This window comes from Aythya ferina, assembly GCF_964211825.1.
Source record: "Aythya ferina genome assembly, chromosome: 2".
NCBI lineage: Eukaryota > Metazoa > Chordata > Aves > Anseriformes > Anatidae > Aythya > Aythya ferina.
Window position 1 is genome coordinate 48,430,018 of NC_140297.1, and position 18,997 is coordinate 48,449,014.

Below are 18,997 nucleotides of genomic sequence, written 5' to 3' on the forward strand. Positions count from 1 at the left end.
CACTTTAAACAGACGCCAGTAACTTTTTTTTTCTTTTTTTTTTCTTTTTTTTATTGTGGTCTCCCTTATTAGAAGTTACATCAGCTAACTTGCTTTCAGGTAACATTATCACATTTTCAGAAGTTAGCATACAATTTTCACATCTACCTGTGCCATTTTAAATGTGAACAAAACCATATATATTACAAAACAATAGAGCTGCTGTATTTCAGTGCAGTTCATATAGCTCACATACAATTAAAAAATGCAAGCCATGTAAACTGCAGTGAACACTCGCTTCGGATTTCAAGATATCCAGACCGCTGCTCCACCCAAGCTGCCAAATGCCCCAAAATCACTGTGTGATTTTGTGTGAGAACAGGCAGATTTACGACCAACACAATATACAAGCTCTTCGATACATACCAGAAACTTTTTTTCAACCCTTTTTAGTTATTGTATAAATTTACAGTGAAGTATTTCCTTGTTACTATTTTAATGCAAACCTAATGCAACATATGCACTGTGCAAGACATCCAAGTATGCACAGAAAATAATTAGGCAATGAAATACATTTTATCTTCTAATAACATTTTACTGTGTAATTTTTACATCAATAATACATATAGCATAATAGGATTAGCAGCTTAACGTTTCTACCTCATAAAAACCATCAGTGTTAGGTATATTCATATCTTCTAGCATTACTCAGTGGCTTAAAGTAGATACCAAACATTTCAAGCCTGCATTAAATCAAATGTAAAAAGGGGAATAGGAACTTAAGTACAGAAACACATTAAAGTAGTTTGGACAGGATGTTGGCAGATACTCATGCCCTGAAGATAAACTTTTATCTGGCTGTATGTGCAAAATTTAACTCCAATCATTTATCATTCTTTATAGCAATACATTTTTCAAAGCATTTTAATTCACAGGCAGGTAAGTTTTATAGCATATGTTTTCTAAACATAATAGAAAATGTCAGAATGTGTGATAAATGCAACACTTTTAAGCTTTATTATTCTGCAGTAGGTGGTTTTACAAGGAGATTGAAAATGACCTATGTTTGAGGCAACTACATTTGCAAAAATGAAGAGCTACGGAAGCCTCAAAATAAAAATGATTTTCCTGTTCTTTATTTTCATTTTACTCATGCCATCATTGATAAAATAGTTACAAGTAAAAAAAAAAAAATCCTAAAATTACTTAAGTAGAAATTTCAATACAAGTTATATGGTCTTTTTCATTGAATCATAAAATCATTAAGGCTGGAAAAGACCTCCAAAATCATCTAGTCCAATTGTTCCTCTACCACCAATATCAGCCACTAGATCATGTCCCTAAGTACTACATCTACCCTTTCCTTAAACACCCCCAGATCTTGTCCTCCAGATCTTGATGTTGAGCAAATGATGGTAGTAACAGAAAAAACACCACAATCAAGTTTATATACATTACCTATATCTTTGTAACGTGGCATTTTTTCTGTACATTAAAGGCATTTCAGGAGCTAGATAATGAGCTACAACATTCATTTCACAGGGGCATAACAGCATCAATTTACAACAAGGTGTCTGGGAACTTCTGGAATTTTGAAGCCAATGTTTGCCACTGCCCTCATACGTCACCAAGGATGTAGTTGTCAGTGTACTGCCAAGGACAGCAATCAGCTAGCCTTCAGGACCAATGCCACTACTGTCTAAGGAGAAAGATGAGGATCCTCTTTACTACAATTGCTCTGCATCTTTGCAGTTGAACCCCCTGAGAGAGATACAGGAAATAGTGATACTCTTTCCCATGGTGCAGTCACCACTTAGAGGGTTATCTGAGGTCATCACATGTTTGAGAAGCTTAATTGCTAGGATGAGAGCCATTATGGCACATACAGGGGGTACAGACAGAGTCAACAGAATTGTTTTACAGGATGTCCTGCTTGTGAGATTACACTTTTACATTTGCAAAGCTTAGCAGTGCTCACTACAGACCTACGCAGTCCTTATCTGTTTGTGGACAGCAAGTCTAGCAGGGCACCCCTCCAGTAGGCTCACTAACCAGCTGAGTCAAGAAGCTGTATTCCACATACTCCAGAAACCTCCTAGACTGCTTCCTCTGGGCTGTATTGTATTTCCAGCATGTCTCAGGGAAGTCGAAGCCACCCATAAGAACAAGTGCTGGCAATTGTGCAACTTCTTGTAGAAGTTGCTTGTAGAAATTCTACAAGCTGCTTGTAGAATGCCTTGTCCATCTCTTCATCCTGGTTTCCATCCAACTTCTGACCCCACCAGGATGTTCACCTTGTTGGCCTTTCCCTGATCCTTACCCATAAGGACCCAACCTTATCACCCTGAGCTCTACAACATTGAAACACACTCTAATATAGAGAACCATGCCACTGCCCCTCTTTTGTTGTAAAATTTAGTAAATATAGCAGTGTTAAGGAGTTTTGTAAGTGAAATCCAAGAAACTCATCTCTGATATGAGGAATATATCTCCTAAAATACTCACATAGGTAAGACCAAACCAGTGTAATGCTGCTCAGAAAAATACAAGGTACTACAATCATGTAACTGACATTATCTTTACAGGAAGGTTCTTCACAATCAGAGGAATTTGTTTGCAAGAATTTGTAAATTATTTCCTATTTCCCTATTGCTTCCATTGCACAGCTATAGTAGTAGACATGCATTATTTTGGAATGTCTAGGCCTATATATTGAACTTAGAAACATACAAAACAATCTTCTGATGACTATTTGTGGATGATCATATGCTTAGAAAATTAGGTTATTTTGAAGTTACATTTCAGCAAGAAAATGTATGAAAAGATCAGATCAGACTGTATGAAGTCTAGAATCCTTGGCCTTCAGCTACCAAGTTTGTGCTATTTGGTCATTGCTCATTGGGTTTTACTCGTCATTGAGTGGTTTGGGTTCGAGGGAACCTTTAAAATTAATCTAGTCCAGACACCCTACCATTGGGAGGGACACCTTCCACTAGACCAGATCGTCCAAAGCCCCATCCAGCCTGGCCTTGAACAATTCCAGGGATGGGGTATCCACAAGTTCTTTGGGTAACCTGTTGTGGTGTCTCACCACCCTCATAGTGAAGAATTCCTTCCTTTCATCTAAATTACTTCTACCCTCTTCAGTTTAAAACCATTACCCTGTCCTATCAGTACAGGCCACTGTAAAAAGTCTCTCTCCATCTTTCTTATAAGCCCCCTTTAAGTATCAAAAGGCTGCAATAAGGTCTTCCCGGAGTCCTCTCTTCGCCCCAACTGAGTTGGTGCAGCACCTTACGCTTGGCCTTATTGAACTCCATGAGTTTCATGCGGGCCCACTTCTTAAGCCTGTCAGGTCCCTGACACACTGAACAGTGAAATTTATGTGATGAATTCAGTGTTATGTTGAACCTATTTGCAGTGCAAAAGCAAGTAATGAGGTTTCTGAGAGACATGAGACCAACAAAGAGCAACCAATTATTTTCACTAGGTGAACAGATGAACCTTGAAATACAAAAATCCTACAGTTACTGTAGTGCTATCTGTGACCAGTGAAACTGAGCAGCCAGTGGGAGTTGTTCTCCAGAGTATTTCTTCTAGCAGCACAAGCAAATAAAAACCAAACACAAAAACATTTTTTGCCAACGTCATAGTTGCTGAGTGTATAGAAGTTGATGCATTAAAATTCATCTGTGGACCATATTTTAGTAGACTTCTGCCTTTACATTTTTTACAACTCCAATTTTGTTGGAGGAGGAATACCTCAATAACTATCTCAGTACTTCAACATTTGGGAAAACTGTTTTTTGCAGAAGCATTGGCTTTTGCTCTATATAGAATCAAGTGTCTCGCAAAAATGCTAACTGTGCAAAAAGATTTACGGGGTTCAAATACCATAGTCAGGAAAGTTGAAGTAGACCAGTAAAAAAAAATTCTATTTTACCCTATAGAAATTCAGCTTCTACCAGGAAAGACTGAAGAGAAAACCCAGCTTTCCTTTTCATAGTATCACAAAGCATTATCCATGCAACAAGAAGGACCTTGGGAAAAAGAAAAGGGCTAAACTAAAATTAATCAGTTCTTATCCTCCTGAAAAGCTACAAATGAAAAACAGTAGAATAACAATGTTATGATAAGTCTGGTCACAGCCAATTAGTTAGCAGTAGTACAGAAGACACAATTCTTCCTAGTCCTAGAGTCTATGAAGCATGTCATATACCAAGAGGCAGTCATCTACTGTTTCTTTTAGCTGCAATAGCTTTAGAAAATAACCATTCCCATGTACAATACTATTGTACTGCCAGGTCACCTTTCTCACAGGAACCTTTAATTTGTGGCCAATTTCAACCAAGTTATGGTTGAAACCAACAAACTCTTGTGATTTCACAACTGAAAGCTAAGAGAGCTAAGAGAGCACTAATACTACGGATACCAGGTCTTATAAATGCATGCACCAGGTTTTCAAGAATGACCAGGTTCAGTTCATGTTACAACACCTCTGTGTGTTAATATAATTAATACCTGACCTGTATCTGAGTCTGGTCACTGAACCAAGGCACGTATGTGCTTATAGAAGGCACATATAGAAGGAAGTTTGAGAACAGGTATTTGAGCTCAGAAAATAATTTATCTTTGAAAATTGTCTCTATTAGAGACATGTATAGAAACATGTAACATGCATAGAAACATATTATTCCCATAATGCTGAAGTCATCAACACCTGTTTCAGTCAGCAGTTCCTGTGGACAATCAGAAAGTTACACAATGATGTCTGGAATGCTCCATCTAGCTTTTGTAATTGCACCTGCATATATGCAAATGTAGAGAGCATACCAAGCTATTTAAAAAAAAAAGAATCTGAAAATTCTGTGTTAGGGGCCACTAGGGCTTAGCTTAATTTTAGTTAAGGAAACTCTGTTGACATAACACTGATCTTGGCTACATTTGCTTAACAGCTTTCTGCTAAGGTAGTCAGTTGTTTTTGGCATGATGCCTACTTGTACATCTGTGGTGGTTTTACCATGCTGGGCAGCTAAACCCCACAACCGCTCTCTCACTCCCCCTCCTTTAGATAAGGAGGGGGAGAAGTAAAGCAAAGAACAACTCACGGGTTGAGATAAGGATAATTTAATTAAAGGGAAATAATTATAATAATTAAATAAAGACTACCATGAACTAAACAATTTAACTAAGGGGAAATAAAAGGGAAAGGGGAAAAAGGGAGGAAAACAAACAAACAAAATAAATGAAAGCTATATGGAAGTGCAGAGGAAAGAAATTACTCTCTACTTCCCACAAATGAGCGATGATTGACCACGTCCTTGAAGCAAGGCCTCAACGCACGCAGCCGGTGTTCGAGAGGAGGACCGACGTCTTCTCAACGAGAGCCCACCCCTCCCCTCTTCTTCCTGTTTCCACCTTTTATTGCTGAGTGTGACACCACATGGTATGGAATATCCCTTTGATTGGTTTAGGTCAGCTGCCCTAGTGATGTTTCTCTCCTCACTTTTTTGCCCACCCCCTAGGAGGGTTAGAGAAAGGCCCAATGCTGTGCCACTGCTGCTCAGCAGTAGACACAACACTGGTGTGATAACACTGCTGTTCCAGCTACAAGTACAGAGTACGGCACTGAATGGGCTGCTGCCGGGAAAGTTAACATTCCAGCCAGACCCAGTACAACATCCAATGAAAATAACCTTTAAACCACCTTTTTGTAGCAAGATCAGCATGAACATTTACCTTTAATCTTGTGAAGAGTTGATAAACAGGACAAATCTCCCAAATTACTTATCATCTCTGATGTATATGAGTGGAAATCATGAGATTCTGCCAAAATCTTCCACCCCACACCCCCTTTCAAATAAAGATATTCCAAGGTTTTACTCTCCTTTTTCTCCTTTTTTTTTTTTTTCCCTAGTTTTTTTTTCTTGAAGTTAACAAAGACCTTGTAGAAGTTTGTTATATGGGGAGCCTGACAGTAGCGAAACATTCAAGACAGAGGTTTGCCCTCCCACACCCCAAAGTAATTAATATTACTTAATAAGTATTAATAATTAATAATAATTGATAACCCAAGATTACCCAAAGTAATCTTAACTCTAAACTCAGCCATCTAGCTGTCTCCTTTCACACAGAAATATCAACTGATCAGGAAGTCAAAAATGAATAGGAAACAAACTAAAAAGCCAATCAGAGAGTAGAAGAGAGTAGAGTAGAAAGAATCCTAAAAAATCTGTATTCCTAAAAGTGCATTTGGGGAAAGAGAGGATGGGAGGAAAACAAGCACATAGCATTGCCTCATTTCTTCCATGGCACCACACATGGGTGAAAAGGAGGCTTAACTGTTTTAGGCTGAACTTCATAAACTACCAAATTATAAATCAAATTGCTTCTTTTCTGACTGAAGAAATAAGATACTGAAGTGCTGCAGACAACATTAATATGTGGTGTAAATACTGAAATGGGAAAACATGGAAGTGAGGTGGATTTTAAAATTAGTTCAAACTCTTTGCTTTACTCTTTATAGATTTATGGTAACAAATTATAGTTAAACTGTTTTATTGCATGGAAGATAAAATAAAATTACATATAGAACATAAAACCATGCAAAAACTAATGTGCTTTACAAAGTATTTAAAGTGTTGCCTATAAATTAAGCCATAAATCAGTCAAAACCACAACATCGAAGAAAAAGCAATTACAGATGTAAGTGTTCGCTCTTTAGTCAAAAAACAATTATTGCCATATGTTTGAAGTTCAGTGTTGCTTTTTTTTTCTTTTTAAGAGTACAACATGAATATAACTAGTCCACCTGTTGCATGTTTACACAAAGTGAATTTTCAGTGCTAAAAATCACATTCCATGTATAGTAGAAGTGCACATGAAATAATTTATATCAGAATTCTGGGCAGATTTCACTGAATTTGCTCTTTGTTCATTTTACAGTATAATGAACTTTTACCTAGTAGTTACACAACTCCTTCAAAGTGTTCACAAGCATTTTTTTTTTTATTATTTAATATTTTTATTTAGGGACATGCCAATCTTACATAATGAACTTTTAAAATAGGTAGTTTTATTTTCTAGATTGCAAATTACTGGAAAATCTTAATTAAGACATTCAAAGAAAGCTGACTGAAGTAAACCTAAACACTGAATACTGACGTAACTTGAACTATCTTACCTTCAAAAAATGTTTTTTCTCCCCATGTTTCTGACACAGGGATTCACATTCCCTTTTTCCCCATCTGTACCTTGCCAAAGAGATAGTTCTACTTATATTAACTGTGATCCTTGATTTACTCTTCATATATATTTCAATAAAGTTACAGAGCCGTCCTATGCAGATGCATTTCTGGTCTACATTGACCAATGACAAGCACACCTATGCCTCATCCTTCAACTATTAGTACTAATGGGAAAGCATACAACACAATGTCTTAAAACCTCTCATAACATAATCCAGGAACTTAAGAATTAACAAGGAGGTAAAAATGCTACACTGTAGATATGCAAAATATGAAATTGAAGAACTTCCACCACTGTAAGCTAAGCAGCTGTTTTGTTTTGTTCTTGTTCATTTATTCCAACAGTAACAACACTTCTAATATAAACCGCTGCAAGGATCCTAATTAAGGACAGCAAGCTAGCTCTCTGCAGATGAACAGTATTTGATGTTCCTGCAACAGCAAACACTACAGAATATTGTATAATGAATTCTCTGCATATTTCTACTGCACACCCATCATTTGAAGATATTACCACTGCTACATACTGGACAGGATGACAATTGTTTCCAAATGCCTAGATATCTAATAACTAATACTACATGTCTAGTACACAGTAGGAAAAGCGTCAACACACCTTCTACCGCTTATGCATTGCAAGCAAGTTATTTAGTTCAAAGTAATTCTTCTATAGAGGTATAATTTTTCTTACAACTTTTCTAGCAAGTGTAATTTCAGATGAAATAGTTTTTGGATAAGAACTAAGGGATAACACTGCAAGCAGCCCAAAAGGGAACATCATCAATCCTTTTATAATCATGCTGGATCCAAGAGCTTTGAGTTGTCAGAAGCGTTACATATATTATTAAATTATGATACTGTGGAACAGAATAAAAAGAAAAGTCAACACACCCTGAACCAGAAAGTAGTTAAACGAGATTGAGATTATATACAGACAACTATGAAACAGTCAGTCCAGACCAGTTACAGGTTATCTAGTGCACCTAACCAGCATTTCAAAGTCATTACTAAGACAGTAACAATACTGTAATTTATTCTTCTTTTAGCAAATTCGTAGCTCCAATAGTGTTCTATAGGCTACTCAAGTATTTGTTTTCGCTTGCAAATGACCTCCGCAAATTTAACTTTTTGTCTGAAACATGTCTGATAGAACTCCAATGCCACAGTAAAATATCAAAGTACTCCTAATATAGGGTTTATGAATATCACAGCTATTAACTTTGTGAAATTTAGTGCTGTGGAAAAACATTACGCAGCAATTCATGATCTGAGTAGTAGTAATAATACAAAGAAGGGAAACTCATTTGACTTATATGGGGGCTGTTCAACTGTCATTTCCAAACTTTTACCAAAGCAGATTTATTTTATAGGTTTCCTATAAAGGAGATATTTGTTTCCCAAATATTGAGTACTCCACTACCAGCATGTGAGGAGAAATAGAATTATGAGAAGTACTTTTCTTCCTCTCTCTCAGAGAAAGTGTTCAAGGGGTGTAGGGATTGCGGCCAGGATGGGACAGCCCAAAGAGACAGTATTATTTCTGAAGTAAAATATTTAGTTATCCTAAAACATGTTTTAGGTCATTTTAATATATATTTTTAATCATCTTAATTACATTAATAAGACAAGATTTCATTTTTTTTCAATTTAATAACTTAAATATAATCAAGTAACATCTAATATTTTGCAAGATAATGATTAGACAAATAATTTAAAAATACTGTGAAGTCATATTAAACAGTCTCCTAGATATACTAGAGTAGTCTTAATATTACCTTTAAGTTTTGTTACATCAATTCATAAAAGTAATCTATGTAGAAGAACATATTTATATAGGTCTCATGTTCACAGTAAGATTTCCCATTTTAGAGTCCAAGCTTACTCTTTTTCTCAGATATGGACACCCTCCCATTAACATGATGAAGACAGATGTCCTGCCATCAATTTATTTGACCACAATGCACAATCTAAAATATTACTGCAACAACAAAGTTATCATGTAACCAATTAGAATTATCAAAACATACCAGTTTTTTCCGATGTTCTGAGAAACACCATGTCAGATGGGATTCGTTGATTCTGAGAGGGAAAAAAAGGTATATTTTTTCGTAAGTAGGAAAAAAAGTGAATTCTAATCGAACGTCCAGTAAGATCTGTCACCAAAAGGTCACTCTTGGATTGAAACTCAATTAAAATAGGATTTATCAAAGCACTTTGCATTCAGCGTTTGCAATTCAGAAATCAATATTTTCAAAAAATTATACAATAAGCAAACAACAGCTAATCCTTTCAGATGTTCATTGTAAATGAATCATAGATACCTGCAGACCTCCAAGTCTTACATTTTCATGACTGAAAAGAGTAGTTTGAGCATATAAATATCTTACAGAAATATTAAAAATAATATTTTACTGAGTAAAATCCTGACATTCAGCAGAGATAAAGAAAACAACAGTGAAATTTAAAACATTCATCTCATCATTTAAGTTGTAATCATTGTATATACCAAATATTCCCTTGCATCCTCTTGTCTCCCTCTCAACGCACTCAAATGTACACAGGGGAAACAGCAAGGCATGGAACAACATTTTCCATTTTTACATGTTTATAAACCTCTCCATTACAAAGAGAAAAATAGAATTTCTTTCTCAGTACCAGCATGTCAGGTCAGCTACAGCTGCAGGCTTATTCTGCTATTTCCCTTTCAAGTATGTAATTCGCTGTATCTAATCATGTTTCCAACTTTTTGCTGATTATAAGAAGTTCAATCTATACTTTTGCAAATTAAACAAAATTGGACAATACTGCCATCCCCCACACATGCTATCTGCTGTCTAAAAATGTAGCTCTCCCATCACTTGTGAAGAAAGCATATACCAGCACCAGATACACATTGCCACTATGGGACATAAGAATGGAAAACCAGGGGAGTGAAAATAACCAACATGTCAAAACTTGAAAGATATACAGGATTAGAAAAGAAAAGTGACAGGCTAAGCTGACAGGAACTGGAGTGAACACTGGAAATGGCAATGAGAAAAGATTGATAGTAATGAAATGCAGTTTCTTCTATCATAGCTTATGCCTCGTGTGCCACATGTCATCCTGTTCAATCCGGAAGCTAAACACAAGGATTCATTTGCTTTTCGTTTCCAGACTGCACTTAACTAATTAAGAAATCTCAGTGTATTATTAGCAGTGACTATTAGTTTAATGCTAAAATGTATTTCTTAAAATTCATTTCAGATTACTTATTAAGAGGGTATAATTCACTAAGTTTCACTAAGAACAATATTTTTCAAAGAGCACTTCCACTGGAGAATAAATTTCAGGTTTTCATGTTCAAGGCATTATTGTTTGATATTGCCTTGAAAGCCACTTTACAGCTAAGGCTCATCTTTTACTTCTGAAGAGCTCAACTGTCTGTTTGAAGTGAGAGTGGAAATGAAAATAAATGTAGCTGACAAAACCCATCAATCATATGGCATACATGAACTTCATGGATTTCAGTCTTAAAAAACCTGACTGAATTTACTCAACATAAAAAATTAAGAGATTCAGTATATACACATTTCAAAACTTTGTAAGTGAAGTGTGAAATGGGGAATAATTGTAATCAAACTGCAAAACTAATACAGTGGTAATTCAATTGTAGCTTTATTTTCTCCATAAACTGCAAGGTATAGAAAACTACTTAGTTATTTTATAGAGAAGAAAAGCAGTGACGGTAGGTTTCAGATAGTAAGCAGTCATACTATCCTGAAAACTTCAAGACATTAAACAGTGAAACACCTCAAGTCATCAATGTGGTGCACAGAATCCGGTCTGTAAATTTAAGAGTAATCCTAGTCACAGTAATATATTGATTCACTGCATCAACACAGAAGATAAATGTAATATCCCACAAAAGTTCTATCACAGAAAAATATAATTGGTTCAAAAATGATCTTTACATGCAACACAAGTACATGCAGCATGTAGCAGCTCTAACGTACTTATCCCAACAGGAATCTAAACAACAGTCTGGAAAACAGCATTAGTTCACATTCAAAAACCTCTTAGAGGAATCAACACAAACACAGAGGAGTATTTTAGTTCATTTGGTTTTGAGTCAAGTGTCCTTAAAGGTAAAGATGTAGGACTGACAACACTACTCTAAAGCACAAGGAAGTCAGCATTTTGAGTATTCTTGGATTTGAAATCAGGCATGTAGTTTCTCATTTTTAACCTTCCACCTTTTTTACTCTTTTCAAAGGCATCACGTCCCCCTCATTACTGAGTGTCAGGAACTTTTTTTTTTTTTTTTTTAAAGTAAATCAATCCATAGCAGTCTCCATCTCTTCCCCCCCCCCAGTAAACAAGTTCAAAAATTAAGAAAATTAATCAAGATCAAGAAAATTAAACACAGCTTTATGTGACAGAGAGTTTGGGACACAAACACTGAAGCAGCTGATGTTTTTTACCATACATAATGCCATACAGTAACATTTGCCTCAGTTCTTGAGAAGTCCCACTCATAACAATATCATTCCTGACCATGAAACATCCTCGATACTATACATGTTCTAACACTAGGTGAAGTTTTCAATTACTACGAAGAAACATTCCTGAAAGCACCATGCAATCACAACAGTGCCATTTAGAATAGCATGATCTGAATAAATGTCAGTCAACTGCAGATTTTATTATATAGGTTCAGCTTTCAAGGTTTCTGGTTCAGAAGCGCAATTGGAAACTACAGCTGTATTCTCTATTGATTCAGTATAGTTCAGTATAGATGAGCTATGAAAATGGCAAGTCAGGAAACAGAAGCAATGACCAGTCCCACTATCTCACATAAACAAGAAGTTTGAAAACCAAGTAAGTCTGGAAATTTTAGAAAATAGATGCATTTTCTGGTTTCTCTAAAAACTCTACATGGATGGTAAAAAATCTCTACTCATACCTTGAAATTATGCACTTTTATAAATCAATACTTAATCAGTTGCAGCAATTCCCATTCATTTATTAAAGTACAAACAGCTAAAAATGTATGTTCTTGTCTGTATATCAACAGTATTCAACTTGAAGATGCTGCTTACCCACAACCGTAGCATTGGCATAGCATTTTTAAAATTTTGCCTTACAACATTAAATTAAAAAGTAGTGAAATTAATTATCCATTATGAGCCCAGATTCAATCAGGATTAATGTTTCATATTCAGATTTGGGGAAAAAAGGAAGACGAATGTCAACCTTAATAATATATCCTGTGTGCATATTAGGCAAAAGAAAAATAATAATAATAATTAAAAAAAAAGGAAGGGACAAATGAAATGTAAACTCAAAATTAAAGATTTCCTTAAATGACAGTAACAATAGACCAGGCATACAGGCATCGGTATGTCTTCATATAGATTAACTATACATTTTTGCAACTTCCCTACCAGCTCTGACAAATCTGTCGCACAAGTTTCAGATTACTAGCTTCATGCCTACAAACTTCTAATTACTTGTAAACAAGCTAAAAAACTTGACCAACATCCCTAAAAATTTGCAAAAGTCTGACAATAAATTTCGCATAATAGTCTAACTAACAATCCAATACAGATTTAAGTAGAAGTTCTAATAATTAGAATGATTTTTTTTTTACTATCATTACCAGCTGCAATGAAGAATCTCTCATATTCAGTACATTGAAGAGTAGGTACAAGGTGAGTTTTTCAAGAATCAAGTCTTTATACCTGACAAAACTGGGCAGAATCCAATTAGTTACATGATCATTTTTTAATTTTAATAGAAAACACATACCTTGATTTTATATCTTTTTAATGGGTTCTCTCTTAGTTTTTCTTACCTGTGACAGTGAAAACTTTTATGCATTAAGGTTTAATGCATAAACCTTTTATGCATTCATATTTGAATTTACTCTTGCATACAGGGAAGGCTAGATACTGTATTGTCTTTACCTTCTCTGTGAGAAAAAAAAAAAAACAAACAGTACTTAAGACTGGCATACCCTTTTCCATCAGGTTTTCAATATTTTGGAAGTAGGCAGAAAGGTACTACATGATTTCTAGTTAAAAAACAAGTCACTATTACTGCCGACACTGTAGAGCAAAGATCTCCCTGAAAGGATAGAGTACCTGATATTTAGTCACTATAAAAGACTGACTATCCAAAAAGAGATGGCAAGTGTGCAGCAAAAATTTTTAACACCTCATTATTGAGAAAATTAAGTTCTGTTATATATTGTCACAGAAAACAGCAACAAATGTCAATCACGTTTACCCTCTCATGTCATATTTATCAAAGTGAAACAAGTTAAAACAAGAACACATATAACTTTGAACATTCAGAAACCTATGTAATCTCAACTACCATTCAGATGAAGCTAGAAATATTTATTGATATGCAGGGAAATCTGGATATAAAAGTCATAAAAATTACTAGAATACTATGTTTTCATAAGTCTGAGCTGAATCTGAGCTCTGACGAAGGAGCGTTTCCATTTCTCTTCCAGTTTGTCATTGCTGCTGACTTCTTTTCTACAGATCTAGCTATGATAAGACAAAAGTCAGCATAAACTAAGTGCTTCTCCAGTTGCTGGGCTTCATTTTTATCATGTTATCATCACGTTATTATCATGAAATCTTTATTAACAAACTTTTGCAGTTCCCTCACAGTCTTCCAATTCTCCTAAGACTGCCCATCGGCTCCAGATCCACAGTTTTAGGTTTATTGTTCTTTCTTCTCCATACATACTGTTAAAAACCATGTATACTTTTTTTTTTCATGCACTAAAACATTCCTGCTTGCTTCTGTGTTAGAAATCAAAGAGGCACTTCACAGTTGTTTTCTTGCATCTGCATGCCCTGCAACACTACATGTTAATAGTCACAATCTTTACAAAAGCTGGTTTAATTTCACTTCACACTTGAGATTAAAAGAAGTTGTGTGTTCCTTTACTGCTATCCAAGAGAAGCTCTCAAAGTATTAAAACAAAGCTTTACTGTTTCACGTTTTAAAAAAACTATTATATGTGTTACTATTAAATGTGTTAGTATTATTATTGTGTTATGCCCTCTTCACATCCTCAAAAAGTGCTCCAGTCAAAAAGCTACAATAGCACTATAACAATATCTTAACTCACCAAGTCAGCCCTTCAATTATCTTAAAGAAAACCATGTGCACCTCTGCATCCATAGAAAAAGGTAAATAAATTATTTTAACTCAAGCCCAAGAGATTAAACAACTAGAAAGCAGCATGCCTGTTTGAAGCAAGAGAGAGGGGAATGTTTTGCAGCTAACATATGCAAATGTCTTTTAGCATTTAACAACTAATACTATTTTAAACTTTTCAGGCCTTTTCCTGACCTAATATTAACACCTTATGAAATTTTCATTTGAAATTAAAGACATATTACTCAAAGCTAACCTGTTCTAACACAGCAGTTACTTAGAGCTGATTTGAAATTGATCAGTCCTACAAAAATGAGAGGATATTCAAAGCTCAGGTACAGAAAAGCTTCTCATTTAAGTTGTTAGTATTTGTGATGCAGTTACTAGTTAACATATGGATCTTCAGCTCAAATGAGTCATTAATTTCACTGCAGAAATGCTGCTGATGCATCTTCCAGTCAAATACAATGTTAACTTGTTCCTTTGCCATTAGACTGAGCAATTGAACATTTCACTCCTGACTGGTTCTTTGGCTTAAGAGTCATACTCTGAAATTGAGAAGTGCTTACTCCAACAAAATACACTTCTAAACAGAACCAGAAAACATTTAATTTCATTAGTTTGCAGACACCCACAGTTAGGCCAGAAGCAAAATTGAAAAAAAAAAAAAAAAAAGCTGTGATGGTGCAGGAGAGAGCTTGTGGATGAAATGCAACATTCAAATAACTAACTATATGCATCGTACTGAGATACCCAAGAAAAATCTTCATCAAAAGGAACTGTATCCACTACTTTTTCATTACAAACTTCAGGTACTCACAACATATGGTCTGTAATCTCCTGTAAATAATGCTCAAATAGATGCTAATGATCTACCTCATACAACACAAAAGTAATCCTAGTTTTCGAAATTCTAGCAAGATTCAACAAGTGGATGGATCTCAGTAAATTTCAGGGAAGGCACATTACTTATGCAGCCACTAGAATCTTCCCTATGTAGTATAACAATTAATTACAGGTTTAAAGATAAAGACCCTAAAAAGCTTCTTTATCAAAACCAAAGCAAATATTTATTCTCAGTCCACTAGAAGCTCTGGAAGAGGTGCAACTGAGCAGCTGCAAGCTGACTCCATCTGAACTCTAAAAAAGGTGTAATAAAACACAGACACAGAGGCCAGGCACAGTAATGTTAATCTTGTCCATGCTAACATATGCTGCCTGGAAGGTCCCTACAAGACATTAGGTATAGAGAGCAGACCAAAAAAAAGCAAGAAATAGTATGAACTACACATGAATAAATCTATTTTTAAGAGCAGCAAGACCAATGACACTTGGGTGTGTTATTTTTCTTTAAACTGAAGGAAAAAAAATGAAAGCAAGGAAATAGAAGTTATACCAAACACAGAAGAGGGGTTTCCCATATGTTGCTGAAAATAAAAAGAAAACAATCTCTATCCACTAACAATTCATGAGTTCTCCAAATTCTTTGAGAAAAAGAAGAGGTATTAACAAACAAGGAAGCATAACATGAATCAGGAGGGCAGATCTATTGAAGGATTTTTCCTTTTTAAATAGTATTCCACTAAATAGTTGTAATCCCATGAAGAAGTTTAGAAAAGTCTAATCACTGACTAGGTTCCACTAGCTATTCTTCTTGCAAACAGCAACTTGCAATAAAAGATCTCAAACAAGGCTGGATACAAGGATATAAGCTTCAACTTGAGGTAATTTTTTAGGATCAAGGGCTTAGTTCTTTTTTACAAAGCAGAACAGGAATCACTTAGCACCAAGGAAGTCTGTTGCCTTTCCAGAATGAAATTCCATAAAAATTTTGTCTGACAAGAAAAATTTGTTAAGTTGGACGTCACAACAGCGTCATAGTATGCTGAAAAGCCTTTGACAGCACAGCATGATAGGGAAGATGAACTAGAAACCTAGCCCATAAGGTTCTTTATTACACAGCTTGAATTTAGGTCTCGTTACAGATGAGTTTTTTCCAGATCACTTACTAAAACAAACCAACTGAAGTAAGCATCACTGACTTTATTATAATACTAATACAGAGTGAAAAAAGAGTTCACAGCTCTCCTTCACCATTTGCAATAAAACTAACTTGAAAGCCCCCTCCCATTTTTAATACATTAAATTTAACCTGGAAGGCTTCAGACATCAGAAAACATGATTTAAACAGTAGGAGGCAGTCAGACAGCTTAGAGTATCTAGCACCGCACAAGCCAGAGAATGTCATTCAGTAATTGTATTCCCTTCACTAGATAAATTCAAGCATATAACAATTCATAAAATGAACGTCTACATTCAATTAAACTTAGAATTAAATCCAAAAAGAGACTTCCTTTAAGTTTCTCAAATAAGACTTGAACTAAAATATTACTTACTTAGTACTTCACAGATAAGTACCTCAATATACTTTTCTTCAGAAGATAATTAGCATGTTAATAATCTTTAGTCTCTAAAATATATTTTAAAAGTATCAACCTTTTCCACTATGATGAGGTCTCCAACTTGTATGTCTGAACTCTTAACTTGCACTTTACCTTGAAGAAAAAAAAACACAAAAACACATAATCAACTTAAGCAGGCATTAATAAAGTCACAAAAGTATAAATGCAAGTTATACTTAAAGACATTATTATTTTGAGAAAATGTTACAAGTTATACAAAAGTGATGTTTGAAGGACACATTAATAAATTTGATCTGTTTGAATAAATAACTCTAGTTATTTATTCGTTCATTTATTCACTTGTAGTACCAGGTTCTTGCTACAACTCCAGAAAATGTTGCTTCCTGGAGTTAAAAAAGAAAAACACAACAAAACAATAACAAAAATACAACCAACAAACAAACCCTGTAGACAAAGTACAAGTCATGATATAACAACATCCTCTTCCAAGATACAACAGGTGGCCAATTCAGACCTGTTAACTCACGATATAAACTCATACATATCTACACAGCCTGACAAGCTAAAACACAGACAGGCCCATACAAAATCTCTCTCTTTTTCCAGCAGAAACAGTATATTATTTCCAAGCAGCAGGTATCAGGTAAGTTATATCAAAGCATGGCTAGGTTCTTAAAAAACAAAAAAAAAATCAAAACCAGACCAAATAAATTAGAAAAGATGGCCCACAAAAGGATAGCAGGTACGGCAAACAATTTGCAGTTTAATAGGAAGTACTATTAATAGCAGATTTTTAATGCACATTCTATCATTTCTCAAAGTTCTATGACAAAAACTAAGGTAACTTCCAAATCTAGAAGACCTCCTCATTGTAATGCTTAATGAAGAGATCAGCTAAACACAATCTCAGAAAATTCCTCACATTTATATGCGCATTTAGTCAAAGGCAGTAAAATTTATCTTATTATTTTCAGCACTTTAAAGTCACATTTCATGCAAAAAAATAGCTTTTTTATGTTTAATTTGATCTAGTTAACAATGAATTTGATCCTTTAATTGACTTAATACACTTTCATACATTTATTAAAATTAATATTTAAGAAATTAATATTAATCCATTTTCTTAATAAATTTTCCAGGATGCTAGCAACTTGAAGATACAGAAATATATAATAATGTCAGTGGAGATCAGAACTACTGTTTTGGCCTGCCTGCATAGTTAATTCTGAAAGCCGGTCTTTATTACTGATAGTCTTTTACACCAGTTCAATTTTTTAGGTGCCAAACACACCTTTGCCTCCCACTCTTTTTAATACATAACCAACCATATCTTCATTTTGACTTCCAACCCCATCATAACACATTTGTGACAGTGAAGAGATGAGTAGAAGACCTGAGTACAAAAAAGATGTAGCAAGAAGCATTAGCTCTCTACAGGAGTTTCAAGATAACTACAATGAGAATGAAGTAAGTGTCTTTGTCTTGTCTTTTTTTTTTTTTTTTTTTTAAAGGAATCTAAAGTAACTTGTACTAAAGATCAGCCACTAGGAGTGGTCTAATATGAAATCAACATTTAGACTTAACTGTACAAGCCTGTGAATTCTCTTTACAAATTCACAAGTTTAGACTAGAAGTGAATAGTATATACTAAAACAAATGATAATCTTAATCTTAATCTGTGATAACCAACTCAATTAACTGGTTATGGTAATAACAGCCACAAAAATCCATGTATTTAAGCTATATTAAGTCTCAAATCTGTGTCACCTACAGTCACGTATGACCAAAACTATTCAGCAATACTAAATCAAATGAAACTAATAGCAATTTTATCAACTTGAACAACTGAAACTTCCAGTCATGTTATAACAGCATGTACCGTAAAGATCAAAAGACACTAACAATTCTCCTGACAGGGTAGAATATTCATTTGTGGCACTGTAAGGCAGACAAAAAGCAAAGACTCCTACTGCCAAGTATATCGACAGGAACCTATACATCATCTTTGCTTGTACTCAGTCTAGTAATCCTGAAAATTTCACATCATGAATAGAAAAGTTTCCTTATCGGACTGCTCTCTAGGTGACTAACACTACAGAATACCTTCTATATTATCTAATACATTCTGTTGGAATAGCCTCATTATTCCCACACATATGGAAGCAGCCATGACTATCTCTACAATGA

General features: G+C 34.8%; 1 protein-coding gene across 4 annotated transcripts in view; it reads right to left on the reverse strand.

The window, feature by feature from the left end:
* Window positions 1–18,997, reverse strand: part of ATP9B (ATPase phospholipid transporting 9B (putative)) — a 164,771-nt gene that overhangs the window by 104,506 nt on the left and 41,268 nt on the right. For all 4 annotated transcript variants that reach the window (XM_084508982.1, XM_084508980.1, XM_084508979.1 and 1 more), the window contains 2 exons: window positions 16,884–16,942; window positions 9,254–9,305 (listed from right to left, as the gene is read on the reverse strand). In XM_084508982.1, coding sequence (XP_084365108.1) covers window positions 9,254–9,305; window positions 16,884–16,942 — 111 coding nt within the window. The remainder of the gene's footprint in view (window positions 1–9,253; window positions 9,306–16,883; window positions 16,943–18,997) is intronic.